Source organism: Ranitomeya imitator, chromosome 10, assembly GCF_032444005.1.
Source record: "Ranitomeya imitator isolate aRanImi1 chromosome 10, aRanImi1.pri, whole genome shotgun sequence".
Classification (NCBI taxonomy): Eukaryota; Metazoa; Chordata; class Amphibia; order Anura; family Dendrobatidae; genus Ranitomeya; species Ranitomeya imitator.
In genome coordinates this window covers 9270408-9288223 of record NC_091291.1, presented here as the reverse complement: position 1 = coordinate 9288223, position 17816 = coordinate 9270408, and the positions used below count along the sequence as shown (strand labels likewise).

General features: G+C 39.3%; 1 protein-coding gene across 1 annotated transcript in view; it reads left to right on the top strand.

Annotated features, from left to right (window-relative positions):
• LOC138650927 (phospholemman-like) overlaps positions 1-17816 on the top strand; it is a 41071-nt gene that overhangs the window by 2375 nt on the left and 20880 nt on the right. The window contains exons 2-3 of the mRNA XM_069740810.1: positions 7091-7151; positions 13122-13163. Coding sequence (XP_069596911.1) covers positions 7097-7151; positions 13122-13163 — 97 coding nt within the window. The 5' untranslated portion in view covers positions 7091-7096. The remainder of the gene's footprint in view (positions 1-7090; positions 7152-13121; positions 13164-17816) is intronic.

Genomic DNA, 17816 nt, shown 5'->3' with positions numbered 1-17816 from the left:
CTAATCCTATCCTGTGTGATACTGTCTGCTGAGCCGTGTATCTAATCCTATCCTGTGTGATACTGTCTGCTGAGCCGTGTATCTAATCCTCTCCTGTGTGATACTGTCTGCTGAGCCGTGTATCTAATCCTATCCTGTGTGATACTGTCTGCTGAGCCGTGTATCTAATCCTCTCCTGTGTGAAACTGTCTGCTGAGCCGTGTATCTAATCCTCTCCTGTGTGATACTGACTGCTGAGCCGTGTATCTAATCCTCTCCTGTGTGATACTGACTGCTGAGCCGTGTATCTAATCCTATCCTGTGTGATACTGACTGCTGAGCCGTGTATCTAATCCTCTCCTGTGTGATACTGACTGCTGAGCCGTGTATCTAATCCTCTCCTGTGTGATACTGACTGCTGAGCCGTGTATCTAATCCTCTCCTGTGTGATTCTGTCTGCTGAGCCGTGTATCTAATCCTCTCCTGTGTGATACTGACTGCTGAGCCGTGTATCTAATCCTCTCCTGTGTGATACTGATTGCTGAGCTGTGTATCTAATCCTATCCTGTGTGATACTGACTGCTGAGCCGTGTATCTAATCCTTTCCTGTGTGATACTGTCTGCTGAGCCGTGTATCTAATCCTCTCCTGTGTGATACTGACTGCTGAGCCGTGTATCTAATCCTATCCTGTGTGATACTGTCTGCTGAGCCGTGTATCTAATCCTATCCTGTGTGATACTGTCTGCTGAGCCGTGTATCTAATCCTCTCCTGTGTGATACTGACTGCTGAGCCGTGTATCTAATCCTATCCTGTGTGATACTGACTGCTGAGCCGTGTATCTAATCCTCTCCTGTGTGATACTGACTGCTGAGCCGTGTATCTAATCCTATCCTGTGTGATACTGTCTGCTGAGCCGTGTATCTAATCCTCTCCTGTGTGATACTGACTGCTGAGCCGTGTATCTAATCCTATCCTGTGTGATACTGTCTGCTGAGCCGTGTATCTAATCCTCTCCTGTGTGATACTGACTGCTGAGCCGTGTATCTAATCCTATCCTGTGTGATACTGACTGCTGAGCCGTGTATCTCATCCTCTCCTGTGTGATACTGTCTGCTGAGCTGTGTATCTAATCCTCTCCTGTGTGATACTGTCTGCTGAGCCGTGTATCTAATCCTCACCTGTGTGATACTGTCTGCTGAGCCGTGTATCTCATCCTCTCCTGTGTGATACTGTCTGCTGAGCCGTGTATCTAATCCTATCTTGTGTGATACTGACTGCTGAGCCGTGTATCTAATCCTCTCCTGTGTGATACTGACTGCTGAGCCGTGTATCTAATCCTCTCCTGTGTGATACTGACTGCTGAGCCGTGTATCTAATCCTCTCCTGTGTGATACTGACTGCTGAGCCGTGTATCTAATCCTCTCCTGTGTGATACTGACTGCTGAGCCGTGTATCTAATCCTCTCCTGTGTGATACTGACTGCTGAGCCGTGTATCTAATCCTCTCCTGTGTGATACTGACTGCTGAGCCGTGTATCTAATCCTATCCTGTGTGATACTGACTGCTGAGCCGTGTATCTAATCCTATCCTGTGTGATACTGACTGCTGAGCCGTGTATCTAATCCTCTCCTGTGTGATACTGTCTGCTGAGCCGTGTATCTAATCCTATCCTGTGTGATACTGACTGCTGAGCCGTGTATCTAATCCTATCCTGTGTGATACTGACTGCTGAGCCGTGTATCTCATCCTCTCCTGTGTGATACTGTCTGCTGAGCCGTGTATCTAATCCTATCCTGTGTGATACTGTCTGCTGAGCCGTGTATCTAATCCTCTCCTGTGTGATACTGTCTGCTGAGCCGTGTATCTAATCCTATCCTGTGTGATACTGTCTGCTGAGCCGTGTATCTAATCCTCTCCTGTGTGATACTGTCTGCTGAGCCGTGTATCTAATCCTCTCCTGTGTGATACTGTCTGCTGAGCCGTGTATCTAATCCTATCCTGTGTGATACTGTCTGCTGAGCCGTGTATCTAATCCTCTCCTGTGTGATACTGTCTGCTGAGCCGTGTATCTAATCCTATCCTGTGTGATACTGTCTGCTGAGCCGTGTATCTAATCCTCTCCTGTGTGATACTGACTGCTGAGCCGTGTATCTAATCCTCTCCTGTGTGATACTGTCTGCTGAGCCGTGTATCTAATCCTATCCTGTGTGATACTGTCTGCTGAGCCGTGTATCTAATCCTCTTCTGTGTGATACTGACTGCTGAGCCGTGTATCTAATCCTCTTCTGTGTGATACTGTCTGCTGAGCCGTGTATCTAATCCTATCCTGTGTGATACTGTCTGCTGAGCCGTGTATCTAATCCTCTCCTGTGTGATACTGACTGCTGAGCCGTGTATCTAATCCTCTTCTGTGTGATACTGTCTGCTGAGCCGTGTATCTAATCCTCTCCTGTGTGATACTGACTGCTGAGCCGTGTATCTAATCCTCTCCTGTGTGATACTGACTGCTAAGCCGTGTATCTAATCCTCTCCTGTGTGATACTGTCTGCTGAGCCGTGTATCTAATCCTCTTCTGTGTGATACTGACTGCTGAGCCGTGTATCTAATCCTCTTCTGTGTGATACTGTCTGCTGAGCCGTGTATCTAATCCTATCCTGTGTGATACTGTCTGCTGAGCCGTGTATCTAATCCTCTCCTGTGTGATACTGACTGCTGAGCCGTGTATCTAATCCTCTTCTGTGTGATACTGTCTGCTGAGCCGTGTATCTAATCCTCTCCTGTGTGATACTGTCTGCTGAGCCGTGTATCTAATCCTCTCCTGTGTGATACTGACTGCTGAGCCGTGTATCTAATCCTCTCCTGTGTGATACTGACTGCTGAGCCGTGTATCTAATCCTCTCCTGTGTGATACTGACTGCTGAGCCGTGTATCTAATCCTCTCCTGTGTGATACTGTCTGCTGAGCCGTGTATCTAATCCTCTCCTGTGTGATACTGTCTGCTGAGCCGTGTATCTAATCCTCTCCTGTGTGATACTGACTGCTGAGCCGTGCATCTAATCCTCTCCTGTGTGATACTGACTGCTGAGCCGTGCATCTAATCCTCTCCTGTGTGATACTGACTGCTGAGCCGTGCATCTAATCCTCTCCTGTGTGTTATCATGCAGAGAACAGATCAGCACTCGGATAATCAAGTCTTGATTGTAAGAAAGTTTGATACAATTTAATGAAATATACCGAAACTGCAACATAAATATCTTCCCTGTTCCTGTTACATTGTATCAGTGCAGATTACAGTCACACAGAAACAATAGTAACAATCCCTCAGCTGTGAAATGTATCAGGTAATGCAAAAAATACTTTTCTTATCCACTGAGAACAGAATCATTCAGAAAAGTTACAGTGAACAGAACCCGGACTGTGATATCTGAGGACAAGAGTCTGCGAACCTTTGACTTTAGACAAAGAGAAATAAACTGCACAACAGGAGAATTCTGGCAAATTACAGAAAACATTTCTACACCACAAAGATCAGACACTGTATCCCCAGGGAAGATTAGAGTAAAACTACAGGAGGCCTGACCCCGAGATATGAGCAAAAGCTGACACATTACTACCATAAGAGGCCTTATAAATAGCAGGGGGCGTCTGCAGGCAGAGAGTGTGAATAACTGCTGTAAGAATATCACTGCTATACTACTGCCCCTATATACAAGAATATCACTACTATACTACTGCCCCTATATACAAGAATATCACTACTATAATACTGCCCCTATATACAAGAATATCACTACTATACTACTGCCACTATATACAAGAATATCACTACTATACTACTGCCCCTATATACAAGAATATAACTACTATAATACTGCCCCTATGTACAAGAATATAACTACTATACTACTGCCCCTATATACAAGAATATAACTACTATAATACTGCCCCTATGTACAAGAATATAACTACTATAATACTGCCCCTATATACAAGAATATAACTACTATAATACTGCCCCTATATACAAGAATATCACTACTATACTACTGCCACTATATACAAGAATATAACTACTATACTACTGCCACTATATACAAGAATATCACTGCTATAATACTGCCCCTATATACAAGAATATAACTACTATAATACTGCTCCTATGTACAAGAATATAACTACTATAATACTGCCCCTATGTACAAGAATATAACTACTATAATACTGCTCCTATGTACAAGAATATAACTACTATAATACTGCTCCTATGTACAAGAATATAACTACTATAATACTGCTCCATATATACAAGAATATAACTACTATAATACTGCTCCCTATATACAAGAATATAACTGCTATAATACTGCCCCTATATACAAGAATATCACTGCTATACTACTGCCCCTATATACAAGAATATAACTACTATAATACTGCTCCTATACACAAGAATATAACTACTATAATACTGCTCCTATATACAAGAATATAACTGCTATAATACTGCCCCTATATACAAGAATATCACTGCTATACTACTGCCCCTATATACAAGAATATAACTACTATAATACTGCCCCTATATACAAGAATATCACTGCTATACTACTGCCCCTATATACAAGAATATAACTACTATAATACTGCCCCTATGTACAAGAATATAATTACTATAATACTGCCCCTATGTACAGGAATATAACTACTATAATACTGCCCCTATGTACAAGAATATAACTGCTATAATACTGCCCCTATATACAAGAATATCACTGCTATACTACTGCCCCTATATACAAGAATATAACTACTATAATACTGCCCCTATGTACAAGAATATAACTACTATAATACTGCCCCTATGTACAAGAATATAACTACTATAATACTGCTCCTATGTACAAGAATATAACTACTATAATACTGCCCCTATGTACAAGACTATAACTACTATAAAACTGCATCTATGTACAAGAATATAACTACTATAATACTGCTCCTATGTACAAGAATATAACTACTATAATACTGCTCTTATGTATAAGAATATAACTACTATAATACTGCCCCTATATACAAGAATATAACTACTATAATACTGCTCCTATGTACAAGAATATAACTACTATAATACTGCCCCTATGTACAAGAATATAACTACTATAATACTGCTCCTATGTACAAGAATATAACTACTATAATACTGCCCCTATATACAAGAATATAACTACTATAATACTGCTCCTATGTACAAGAATATAACTACTATAATACTGCCCCTATGTACAAGACTATAACTACTATAAAACTGCATCTATGTACAAGAATATAACTACTATAATACTGATCCTATGTACAAGAATATAACTACTATAATACTGCTCCTATGTACAAGAATATAACTACTATAATACTGCCCCTATGTACAAGAATATAACTACTATAATACTGCTCCTATGTACAAGAATATAACTACTATAATACTGCTCCTATGTGCAAGAATATAACTACTGTAATACTGCTCCTATGTACAAGAATATAACTACTATAAGGCTGTGTTCACACGTTCCGGTTTTTTCGCGGTTTTTCCCGATAAAAACGCTATAAAACTGCAAAAAAACGCATACAATAAGCATCCCATCATTTAGAATGAATTCCGCATGTTTTGTGCACATGATGCGTTTTTTTCCGCAAAAGAAACGCATCAGGCACAAAATCCGGACATGCTCTATCTTTTTGCGTTTTTTTTTTGCATTTTTCCCACTCCAAAATGCATTGGGAAGTGTCCGGAAAAAACCGCGGCAAAAACGCGGCCAAACCGCGGCAAAAACGCGGCAAAAACCGCATGCGGTTTTCATGCAGAAAATGTCTGGTTTTTCACAGGAATATTCTGCATGAATTCCTGAACGTGTGCACATAGCCTTATACTGCTCTTATGTACAAGAATATAACTACTATAATACTGCCCCCTATGTACAAGAATATAACTACTATAATACTGCTCCTATGTACAAGAATATAACTACTATAATACTGCCCCCTATGTACAAGAATATAACTACTATAATACTGCTCCTATGTACAAGAATATAACTACTATAATACTGCTCCTATGTACAAGAATATAACTACTATAATACTGCTCCTATGTACAAGAATATAACTACTATAATACTGCTCCTATGTACAAGAATATAACTACTATAATACTGCTGCTATGTACAAGAATATAACTACTATAATACTGCCCCTATGTACAAGAATATAACTACTATAATACTGCTCCTATGTACAAGAATATAACTACTATAATACTGCCCCTATGTACAAGAATATAACTACTATAATACTGCTGCTATGTACAAGAATATAACTACTATAATACTGCTCCTATGTACAAGAATATAGCTACTATAATACTGCCCCTATGTACAAGAATATAACTACTATAATACTGCTCCTATGTACAAGAATATAACTACTATAATACTGCTCCTATGTACAAGAATATAACTACTATAATACTGCCCCTATGTACAAGAATATAACTACTATAATACTGCTGCTATGTACAAGAATATAACTACTATAATACTGCTCCTATGTACAAGAATATAGCTACTATAATACTGCCCCTATGTACAAGAATATAACTACTATAATACTGCTCCTATGTACAAGAATATAACTACTATAATACTGCCCCTATGTACAAGAATATAACTACTATAATACTGCTCCTATGTACAAGAATATAGCTACTATAATACTGCCCCTATGTACAAGAATATAACTACTATAATACTGCCCCTATGTACAAGAATATAACTACTATAATACTGCCCCTATGTACAAGAATATAACTACTATAATACTGCTCCTATGTACAAGAATATAACTACTATAATACTGCTCCTATGTACAAGAATATAACTACTATAATACTGCCCCTATGTACAAGAATATAACTACTATAATACTGCCCCTATGTACAAGAATATAACTACTATAATACTGCTCCTATGTACAAGAATATAACTACTATAATACTGCCAAGGAGGAGTCAATACAATTCCATCACTGACTGCACTTCCCTTGTCTTTCTACAGGTTATCATGGAGACTTTCCTTTTTCTGTTTTGCTGTTCAGTTGCGATGGCAGCGGCTCTTGGTAAGCATTTTGCTCATTTATATAGCGCCATCATATGCCACAGCTTTACACACATTATCATAGCTGTTTCCATTTGGGATCACAAACTTAATTCCCTATCAGTATTGTAGGGTTTCACACTTTCAGGTAAGCAGCATTCTCACAGGCACTGGTTCTTTTATCAAAACAATATTGTGTTTATTGCCATAGGTTGCACAGCAAAAAAACAAAACCATGAACACAAAATCCCTAGCCTTGTAGCATTGTCCAGGTGCTCACTAAATAAAATAGACCCTGGCTACTCATACACGGCTGATCTAGTTCCAGTTTGGTCCCATAAAACATCTATTGTCCATATCAACCACTGATATTTGCAGGTTGATGCACATGGCCCTGTGCAGGCTCATTTCATAGAGACTCTTGTTTGTCTCTCCCCAGATCTAAGGCAACCTACTTTGTTCAGCTTTCCAAGCTGACAAAGAGAGCAAGGTGCACACAGGTCCTAGTTCATAGTCAAAGCTAGACAGGTGCAACTAATCAAGACCTGCAGTGCTAGAATTTTACCAAGTCCTACCTTCCCTACATATCCTCCCCCTCTGCCCAGAGGAACCAAGGTGAACACATGCCCTGGTTGTTAGTCAAAGATGTCCAGGTGCAGTGCTAGAATATAACCCAGTCCTACCTGACTTTCCTACATACCCTCCCCCTCTGCCCAGAGTCGAGTGTTAGGCACCGTCTGCCAATTCAAATTGCCTACAAGGTCTTAAACTGACTTGAGCTGGAGGCTCATGCTTGATCATTCGAGTGTGACCTTGCACCTCCACGCACCTGCCACAATTTTGAGTACTCTTTTCCGACTGTGCTGTTTTTTTGGGAAGGTGTACGATTTCCTGCTACTTTGACACTCACAAAGTTGGCTTCTGACTGATCCAACCAGAAAGTGGTTTTGAGCAGGTTGCTACAATTCTAAAGTTTTAGTTGGTTGCCATAATATTTCTAGAAGGACTTCCTTTTCCGTGGTCTGTGTACTTTAGAGTTGACCTCTCCCACTCTTTCTGCCACCCTATATAATCCCCGCCACTGGGTAAGGAACTTGCCCTCCACTGTGGGCACTAACACCAGTACCCAATCCCCGGGCTTAAATTATTCCACTCGACTAAACCGATTATACCGCCTGGATTTTTCCTTTTTTGCCTTGAGGAGGCGCTCTTTTACCTGACCCTTCACTTTGGTCCCTTGGACATAGCAGATCATTATGCCTGGCCAATTGCAGAACACAGTTATTGGCTCCGTGCTCCTGGGGAGCACCATTCATCACACTTACATTTTCCAGAATATACTGCTTTGTCATTGATCCAGGAAGTCCCAAATTGACCTGGGACTCCTCAAGATCAGGGATATTGGCTTCAGGGGATGCTTCCTCATTCTCCTTTCTAGCCAGTACAGTGAAAGGATGTCTTCAGTTTGCATCGTGTGACCTTGTTACCAAACCTAACTCCTGGCGGCATATCATACTACTGGGTTCTACAGCTTGGCGCCATACCAGTCTACTGGGTTCTACAGCTTCGTGGCATACCAGTCTACTGGGTTCTACAGCTTGGCGCCATACCAGTCTACTGGGTTCTACAGCTTGGTGGCATACCAGTCTACTAGGTTCTACAGCTTGGTGGCATACCAGTCTACTGGGTTCTATAGCTTGGTGGCATACCAGTCTACTGGGTTCTACAGCTTGGTGGCATACCAGTCTACTGGGTTCTACAGCTTGGGGGCATACCAGTCTACTGGGTTCTACAGCTTGGTGGCATACCAATCTACTGGGTTCTACAGCTTGGCGGTATACCAGTCTACTGGGTTCTACAGCTTGGCGGCATACCAGTCTACTGGGTTCTACAGCTTGGCGGCATACCAGTCTACTGGGTTCTACAGCTTGGTGGCATACCAGTCTACTGGGTTCTACAGCTTGGCGGCATACCAGTCTACTGGGTTCTACAGCTTGGTCGCATACCAGTCTACTGGGTTCTACAGCTTGCTGGCATACCAGTCTACTGGGTTCTACAGCTTGGCGGCATACCAGTCTACTGGGTTCTACAGCTTGGCGCCATACCAGTCTACTGGGTTCTACAGCTTGGTGGCATACCAGTCTACTGGGTTCTACAGCTTGGCGCCATACCAGTCTACTAGGTTCTACAGCTTGGTGGCATACCAGTCTACTGGGTGCTATAGCTTTAGCCCACAAGTCCCAGAACAAAGGAAAATCTCGACCGAAAACAATAGCATGCAACAAGGCATTGACCACTCCCACTTTGCGGGACATGGAACGACAGTCGTATGTTGACCTAGGCTTGGGATAGTTCTTGGCATCTCCATGAATATACCTTACCCCCCATGCCTGTCCCAGGGATTAGCACATGCAGAAGTTTGGCCCTTACCAGGGTCAAACGAGCCAAGGACAGGAGTTCCGTCACTTGAACACTGTTCACAGTCACCTTGGCACGTGAGGTCTCTCGCCAGCATGAGGAACAGCGCTACAGGCAAAGTAGGAGTAGATCCAGCCTACAGAGCAGTCCATTGATTCTGAGACCGGTGGTCAATGGGCTGATATATGCCTCAGGACATGACACCTCCAACAGAAAATGGCATGAAAACTCGGTTAGGTCTTTGTGCACGCCTCAGACATGAATTTAGATCCTTTCTTTTGGGTATCCCAGAAAGGTGACCTCAGGCTCATGGTGTTCTCCACAGCCAAGGATCTTTCCACAAAGCTCATCTGTATTCTGGGGATCTCTTTGGGCAACCCAGCTTTGCACTGACTTAGGTAGTGAGTAGATAAATCGGTACACACAACTCTTTCCATCATCTGTGCCAGAGAGCTGGTCTGCAACCATTTTTGCAGGAGGTCTAACAGGTTGAACTTTTGGGATGGGGTGATTTGTCCCTTTGGTAGCATCAGTGGTGCACATTAACATCTAGGTTTGCGTCCAAACGTGCACCTTCAGCTTGCCGTACAACTTGGCATCCTGCAGGGCAAGGAAGTAGTAGTATTCCTACAGTTTGCCAGCACGGTATAGCATTAGGACCTCTGCCCATTTCACTGGGTGCAGTTTCTCCTTGTGTACACCACTTTCAGAGCCATCAGGAAAGCCTAAACGTTGTCCTCCAGAGACTTTTTCTGCAAAGACTCCTGTACTGTTTGCCGGTCATGGCTTGGCTCCAGATCTTGAGCCGGTGATCTCTGGCCGTGGGTCGGTTTCTTTCTCTGCTTGACCACAGCCTGTTTTGTATCTTTCCAACTGCCTATCATGCTCTTGTCTTTGCTTTGCGGTTTTGCTTCTATGAAGGTTTTTCACGTCCTCTTTTTAATTTGTCCGATCACATCTTGGGAGGGTTTATTTATACTCTCTGGATACATGCAGCCTTTGCTGGCTATTTTCCAGGTTAGATGGATGTTTGGAGTCCCAGCTCCCCAGTGCAGGATTATCTAGCTATGGTTTTCTCTGCTGTTTCTCCTGCGCCTTGTTTGTGTATTACCCTTCTCAGTAATTTTCCCATTTTGTTACATTCAGGGTCTGGGGGTTTACGGAAGTTCTCTGTGGGTTCCTTTGTTTTCCTTCCATCTTTAACTTATGACTGTGTGAACACGTCTTTACCTGTGTGTCCCACCCTTTGTCTGTCTATGGTTGTGGTTTTGGGTGTACAGTTGAGGGTGCAGTTAAGGACACTCAGTCAGATGACATTGAGAGGGGGTGCCATTGCGTAATTTTAGGGTGACAACCTCCGTAGTCAGGCAGAGGACAAATTATTGTCAGGCTAAAGATTGTCTAGTCTGAATGCAAACCTTTGATGTGAATGTTTAACATCTCCCCTGGTTCATCCATCACTTTGGTTGGCAAAAAGTGCTGCTTCCTTCGCCCAGACAGTTTCTGTCAAGACAGACATCTTCTGGTGGTGCTGCTGTTGTAGCTGCTGCTGATGGTAATGTTGCTCATTCTAGGTAAGTGCTGCTGCTGTAACTCCTGCAGCTGTTGTTGAAACTGTTGGATCAGAAGTTTGTTAGTTTCCTGTTGGATCTGCTGTTGCTGCTGCATATTGGCCTGGACCAGCTGCTTAACCAGCTCCTCCATGCTTTCAAGCTATGTTTGCAATGCTGTAGCTGCCTTTTCCCAGGACCTACAATCTTTACACTGCAATCACCTGCGCTCTTTGGGACACCAGTCCTAGCTATCACACTCAGCAGAAGGTGCTAATTAAACACAACAGACCCTGGCTTTTCACACAAGGCTGCGCTAGTCCCAGTTCGTTTAAACAAAATGGCCATTGTCCGTAGCAGCCACTGATACTTGCAGTTTTGTGCACATTGCCTTGAGCAGACTCCTTTAAGAGAGACTCTGGTTTGTTTCTCCCTTAGACACAACCCAAGCCATTCTGCTCAACTTCTGCTGATTCAGAGAGCAAGGAGAACACATGTCCTGGTTCTTAGTCAAGGCTAGCCAGGTGCATCTATTCAAGACCTGCTGTGCTAGGACTTCATCCAGTCCAACCTGTCTTTCCAACAGTATGTTTTTGGATTGTGGGATGAAACCCACACAAACACAGAGAGAACATACAAACTCCTTGGTGGGATTAAGACCCCCGCCCTGCAAAGACCCCCTGCTGCCCAGATTGTACACAGCATTCCGTATTGACAGGTTGTTACTTTGTATCTAATTGTTGCGTGACAAAATCTACTAAACATTCCAGATTCACATAGATCCAGAAAAAAACTTAACACAAGTTTTGGTAAAAAATTCCCGACCCTCCTCGTGACCCGGTCGTGATAGATAAATAATAACAAGGGCTAAATGCAGGATTCGATATACAGCAATTAACATCAAGTCCACAGGGGTCGGCATCTGATGAACTCATTTAAAAAACCTGACCTGCACATCCAAACATAGACTCAGTGTGAACAGGTGCTGAACCTAGAGTCGCCAACTCGTATATAGTTAAGTAAATAAGGCAGCTCACTGCAGCGCTAGAACATACAAACTTGAAATACGAAATTCGAACTGCATTACTGCACTAGAAATATGAAAAATGAGAGCGTTTAGCGCATAAAAATGGCCAATTTTATGTGTACCTGGTAGCCCCTTTACGGCATCTCTCTTATACCAGGTCCTACGCTTGCCTTACCTCGCTGAGAATAAACGTCTCCATCTGAATGGGTACATGTGAAACCTCTTCCTAGACCAAAATTCTCTCTCTCTATGGAGGGGTATTGGACCTGCTGTAATTAAAACACCTGTAGGCTAGGAGGCGGAATGCACGATCAGAAGGCTAGAGAATACATTTCAAAAACCTGACCTGCACATCCAAACATAGACTCAGTGTGAACAGGTGCTGAACCTAGAGTCGCCAACTCGTATATAGTTAAATAAATAAGGCAGCACACTGCAGCGCTAGAACATACAAACTTGAAATACGAAATTTAAACTTGCCTGGTAAGCGTTTAGCGCATAAAAATGGCCAATTTTATGTGTACCTGGTAGCCCCTTTACGGCATCTCTCTTATACCAGGTCCTACGCTTGCCTTACCAGGCAAGTTCAAATTTCGTTTTTCAAGTTTGTATGTTCTAGCGCTGCAGTGTGCTGCCTTATTTACTTAACTATATACGAGTTGGCGACTCTGGGTTCAGCACCTGTTCACACTTAGTCTATGTTTGGATTTGCAGGTCAGGTTTTTGAAATGTATTCTCTAGCCTTCTGATCGTGCACTCCGCCTCCTAGCTTCAGGTGTTTTAATTACAGCAGGTCCAATACCCCTCCATAGAGAGAGAGAATTTTGGTCTAGGAAGAGGTTTCACATGTACCCATTCAGATGGAGACGTTTATTCTCAGCGAGGTAAGGCAAGTGTAGGACCTGGTATAAGAGAGATGCCGTAAAGGGGCTACAAGGCATCTGATGAACTAACTTTTTTCTCAATTCCTTTATTTTTTTCCTTTCTTTTTCCTTAGAATCCGAGGATACAAGTCAGGATCGTGACCCATTCTATTATGGTAAGATTTCCCATTACTTCTCTGCTTCAAAAATATATATTTTCCATTTTGTTGTGTTATGCATTAAATACAAACGATGATAAGGTATTTTTTAATATTAGTCTATAAAACAACTGGAAATTAATCTCTCTTGTAGAGTTTCAAATTATCAATTTTTTTCAATAAAAAAATTAATACTTAGAATTATTATACAATTTTTCTGTACTTCTTTTTAGCCGGTTATGCCGGGGTCAGTGATCATTCAGTAAATATCACATCATTCATCTCCATCTCATGAGACCTGGGAGTCAGAGTTTACTCTACATCTGTAAAATCAGTGCATGGACAGATCTGCCAGAGGCGAATCCTCCAGAAATATAGAAATACATTTTATATATAGAATATTTGAGAAGCTTAGAAAACACCAGATCTGCAGCTTTCAACCCACAATAGAAAAGCTTCATTCAGTAAACAGCAAATACACTTATTACTTGACTGGTGTTAATAAGCCACAAATTACCATATTGCCCCCTATATACAAAAACATGACTACTATAATACTGCCCCTATGTACAAGAATATAACTACTATAATACTGCTCCCTATGTACAGGGATATAACTACTATAATACTGCCCCTATGTACAAGAATATAACTGCTATAATACTGCCCCTATGTACAAGAATATAACTGCTATAATACTGCCCCTATGTACAAGAATATAACTACTATAATACTGCCCCCTATGTACAAGAATATAACTACTATAATACTGCCCCTATGTACAAGAATATAACTACTATAATACTGCCCCCTATGTACAAGAATATAACTACTATAATACTGCTCCTATGTACAAGAATATAACTACTATAATACTGACCCATGTACAAGAATATAACTACTATAATATTGCCCCTATGTACAAGAATATAACTACTATAATACTGCTCCTATGTAAAGAATATAACTACTATAATATTGCCTCTTATATACAAGAATATAACTACTATAATACTGCCCCTATGTACAAGAATATAACTACTATAATACTGCCCCCTATGTACAAGAATATAACTACTATAATACTGCTCCTATGTACAAGAATATAACTACTATAATACTGACCCATGTACAAGAATATAACTACTATAATATTGCCCCTATGTACAAGAATATAACTACTATAATACTGCTCCTATGTAAAGAATATAACTACTATAATATTGCCTCTTATATACAAGAATATAACTACTATAATACTGCCCCTATGTACAAGAATATAACTACTATAATACTGCTCCTAGGTACAAGAATATAACTACTATAATACTGCTCCTATGTACAAGAATATAACTACTATAATACTGCTCCTTTGTACAAGAATATAACTACTATAATACTGCTCCTATGTACAAGAAAATAACTACTATAATACTGCCCCTATGTACAAGAATATAACTACTATAATACTGCCCCTATGTACAAGAATATAACTGCTATAATACTGCCCCTATGTACAAGAATATAACTACTATAATACTGCCCCCTATGTACAAGAATATAACTACTATAATACTGCCCCTATGTACAAGAATATAACTACTATAATACTGCCCCCTATGTACAAGAATATAACTACTATAATACTGCTCCTATGTACAAGAATATAACTACTATAATACTGACCCATGTACAAGAATATAACTACTATAATATTGCCCCTATGTACAAGAATATAACTACTATAATACTGCTCCTATGTAAAGAATATAACTACTATAATATTGCCTCTTATATACAAGAATATAACTACTATAATACTGCCCCTATGTACAAGAATATAACTACTATAATACTGCTCCTATGTACAAGAATATAACTATAATACTGCCCCTATGTGCAAGAATATAACTACTATAATACTGCTCCTATGTACAAGAATATAACTACTATAATACTGCCCCCATGTACAAGCATATAACTACTATAATACTGTCCCTATGTACAAGAATATAACTACTATAATACTACCCCTATGTACAAGAATATAACTACTATAATACTGCCCCTATGTACACGAATATAACTACTATCATACTGCCCCTATGTACAAGAATATAACTACTATAATACTGCCCCTATGTACAAGAATATAACTACTATAATACTGCTCCTATGTACAAGAATATAACTACTATAATACTGCTCCTATGTACAAGAATATAACTACTATAATACTGCCCTCTATGTACAAGAATATAACTACTATAATACTGCCCCTATGTACAAGAATATAACTACTATTATACTGCCCTCTATGTACAAGAATATAACTACTATAATACTGCCCCTATGTACAAGAATATAACTACTATAATACTGCCCTCTATGTACAAGAATATAACTACTATAATACTGCCCCTATGTACAAGAAAATAACTACTATAATACTGCTCCTATGTACAAGAATATAACTACTATAATACTGTCCCTATGTACAAGAATATAACTACTATAATACTGCTCGTATGTACAAGAATATAACTACTATAATACTGCTCCTATGTACAAGAATATAACTACTATAATACTGCCCCTATGTACAAGAATATAACTACTATAATACTGCCCCTATGTACAAGAATATAACTACTATAATACTGCTCCTATGTACAAGAATATAACTACTATAATACTGCCCCTATGTACAAGAATATAACTACTATAATACTGCCCCCTATATATAAGAATATAACTACTATAATACTGCCCCTATGTACAAGAATATAACTACTATAATACTGCTCCTATGTACAAGAATATTACTACTATAATACTGCTCCTCTGTACAAGAAAATAACTACTATAATACTGCCCCTATGTACAAGAATATAACTACTATAATACTGCTCCTATGTACAAGAATATAACTACTATAATACTGCTCCTATGTACAAGAATATAACTACTATAATACTGCCCATATGTACAAGAATATAAGTACTATAATACTGCCCCCTATATATAAGAATATAACTACTATAATACTGTCCCTATGTACAAGAATATAACTACTATAATACTGCTCGTATGTACAAGAATATAACTACTATAATACTGCTCCTATGTACAAGAATATAACTACTATAATACTGCCCCTATGTACAAGAATATAACTACTATAATACTGCTCCTATGTACAAGAATATAACTACTATAATACTGCCCCTATGTACAAGAATATAACTACTATAATACTGCCCCCTATATATAAGAATATAACTACTATAATACTGCCCCTATGTACAAGAATATAACTACTATAATACTGCTCCTATGTACAAGAATATTACTACTATAATACTGCTCCTCTGTACAAGAAAATAACTACTATAATACTGCCCATATGTACAAGAATATAAGTACTATAATACTGCCCCCTATATATAAGAATATAACTACTATAATACTGCCCCTATGTACAAGAATATAACTACTATAATACTGCTCCTATGTACAAGAATATTACTACTATAATACTGCTCCTCTGTACAAGAAAATAACTACTATAATACTGCCCCTATGTACAAGAATATAACTACTATAATACTGCTCCTATGTACAAGAATATAACTACTATAATACTGCTCCTATGTACAAGAATATAACTACTATAATACTGCCCATATGTACAAGAATATAAGTACTATAATACTGCCCCCTATATATAAGAATATAACTATTATAATACTGCCCCTATGTACAAGAATATATCTACTATAATACTGCTCCTATGTACAAGAATATTACTACTATAATACTGCTCCTCTGTACAAGAAAATAACTACTATAATACTGCCCCTATGTACAAGAATATAACTACTATAATACTGCTCCTCTGTACAAGAATATAACTACTATAATACTGCTCCTATGTACAAGAATATAACTACTATAATACTGCTCCCTATGTACAGGAATATAACTACTATAATACTGCCCCTATGTACAAGAATATAACTACTATAATACTGCTTCTAGGTACAAGAATATAACTACTATAATACTGCTCCTATGTACAAGAATATAACTACTATAATACTGCTCCTTTGTACAAGAATATAACTACTATAATACTGCTCCTATGTACAAGAATATAACTACTATAATACTGCTCCCTATGTACAGGAATATAACTACTATAATACTGCCCCTATGTACAAGAATATAACTACTATAATACTGCTCCTCTGTACAAGAATATAACTACTATAATACTGCTCCTATGTACAAGAATATAACTACTATAATACTGCTCCCTATGTACAGGAATATAACTACTATAATACTGCCCCTATGTACAAGAATATAACTACTATAATACTGCTTCTAGGTACAAGAATATAACTACTATAATACTGCTCCTATGTACAAGAATATAACTACTATAATACTGCTCCTATGTACAAGAATATAACTACTATAATACTGCTCCTATGTACAAGAATATAACTACTATAATACTGCCCCTATGTACAAGAATATAACTACTATAATACTGCCCCCTATATATAAGAATATAACTACTGTAATACTGTCCCCATGTACAAGAATATAACTAGTATAATACTGCCTCCTATGTACAAATATATAACTACTATAATACTGCTC